The 1272-nt window shown below is 35.3% G+C and overlaps 1 protein-coding gene across 3 annotated transcripts in view; it reads right to left on the reverse strand.

The window, feature by feature from the left end:
- RECK (reversion inducing cysteine rich protein with kazal motifs) overlaps window positions 1-1272 on the reverse strand; it is a 110775-nt gene that overhangs the window by 48955 nt on the left and 60548 nt on the right. For all 3 annotated transcript variants that reach the window (XM_025198300.1, XM_025198297.1, XM_025198299.1), the window contains exon 11: window positions 502-714. In XM_025198300.1, the coding sequence (XP_025054085.1) occupies window positions 502-714 (213 nt within the window). The remainder of the gene's footprint in view (window positions 1-501; window positions 715-1272) is intronic.

Here is a 1272-nt window from a genome sequence, read left to right on the forward strand (position 1 = left end):
CTGCACGAGTGAAAACGAAAAATAGAATACATATTTGATAAATTAAATTTAGGTACAAGGAACAATTTTTTTTACCCTTTTCAAGCACTGCAGACATCAATAAAATTGTTAGCTCTTCAGATATGATGCAAAAATTAGGTCAAGGAAAGAGGGCCAGAATATTTTAGTTTACAGGAAACTTGAGTCAGATGTAGATATTATTCCAGCTGTTGCAAGGACCTTGAACAAATTCCTCTACTCGCTTTCCAGCTTTTTTCCTGTCTTGTCTATTTACATATGTAAAGCGGGGTACAAACCCTGAAAAAAGACTTTACAATAGACGCATCAAGATTTCTCCATTTATGGGGAACTTGTACTAACTTCATTGTAAGGAACATCAAACGTGCAAGATCATATTCCTTGTGTGTTTGTATTTGTCTTACCAAAATCTTACAAAGTACTTTTTAGTTCACATGTAAACCATAAACAGCATCTATGAAAATTATTTTTAAATGTACTTACTTGCAGATAATACTTCCTCTCGATTTGCTATGACAAGGTTTAATCTGCAGTGAGCAAGCAATTGCCTTCCACATTTCTGGCTGGCATTTTTTAATATCAAGAACAGGAATATTTATAAATGGCATCTTAATACTTCCTTTCTCCCAAAGCTTCATGTCATTCATAGCTCCTTGGTCTGACTGAGCACTGCAGCTTCTAAAAAGTTCTGTTGGTCTTAAAGAAATCAATTGATATGTAGCATGTTAATTTATATAACAAAAAGTTATGATTTACTGTATGCAATATATGCTCTACAATTTTGATTTATATTACTAAAGATACATAACAAAGACAAATCACACACAAGCCCTCCACAGGAAAAAGTTTTAAATGATTTGAAGAATCTCTCTTAACTGTAATAAAATAAGAGCATTAAGGGTGGAATTTTATTACCCTTTGTACATCTAAATGGTGGTTTTCCAGCCAAGGAAGTGGGCTTTTTGGTACTTACACATAGCTGGCATTTCTATTACCTACTATTACTAAGGCAAGGTAGTAGGGGTGTGCAAAGCAGGCCCTATTCGATTCAGATTCACCCTGAATCAGGGACAGTGATTTGATTAGTTGATTCAGATCACTGTCCCCAATTTGATTTGGCTGAATCAGAATCTGAAGATTCGATGCCGATTGAAAGAATCAACGATTCGGAAACAGACAGCTTTAAATGTTTTTTCTACATACCTCAAGGTACCAGCACAGCTTGTGAACACTGCAATGCTGGGGCACATGGAG

Source organism: Alligator sinensis, unplaced genomic scaffold (assembly GCF_000455745.1).
Source record: "Alligator sinensis unplaced genomic scaffold, ASM45574v1 scaffold428_1, whole genome shotgun sequence".
Taxonomy (NCBI): Eukaryota; Metazoa; Chordata; order Crocodylia; family Alligatoridae; genus Alligator; species Alligator sinensis.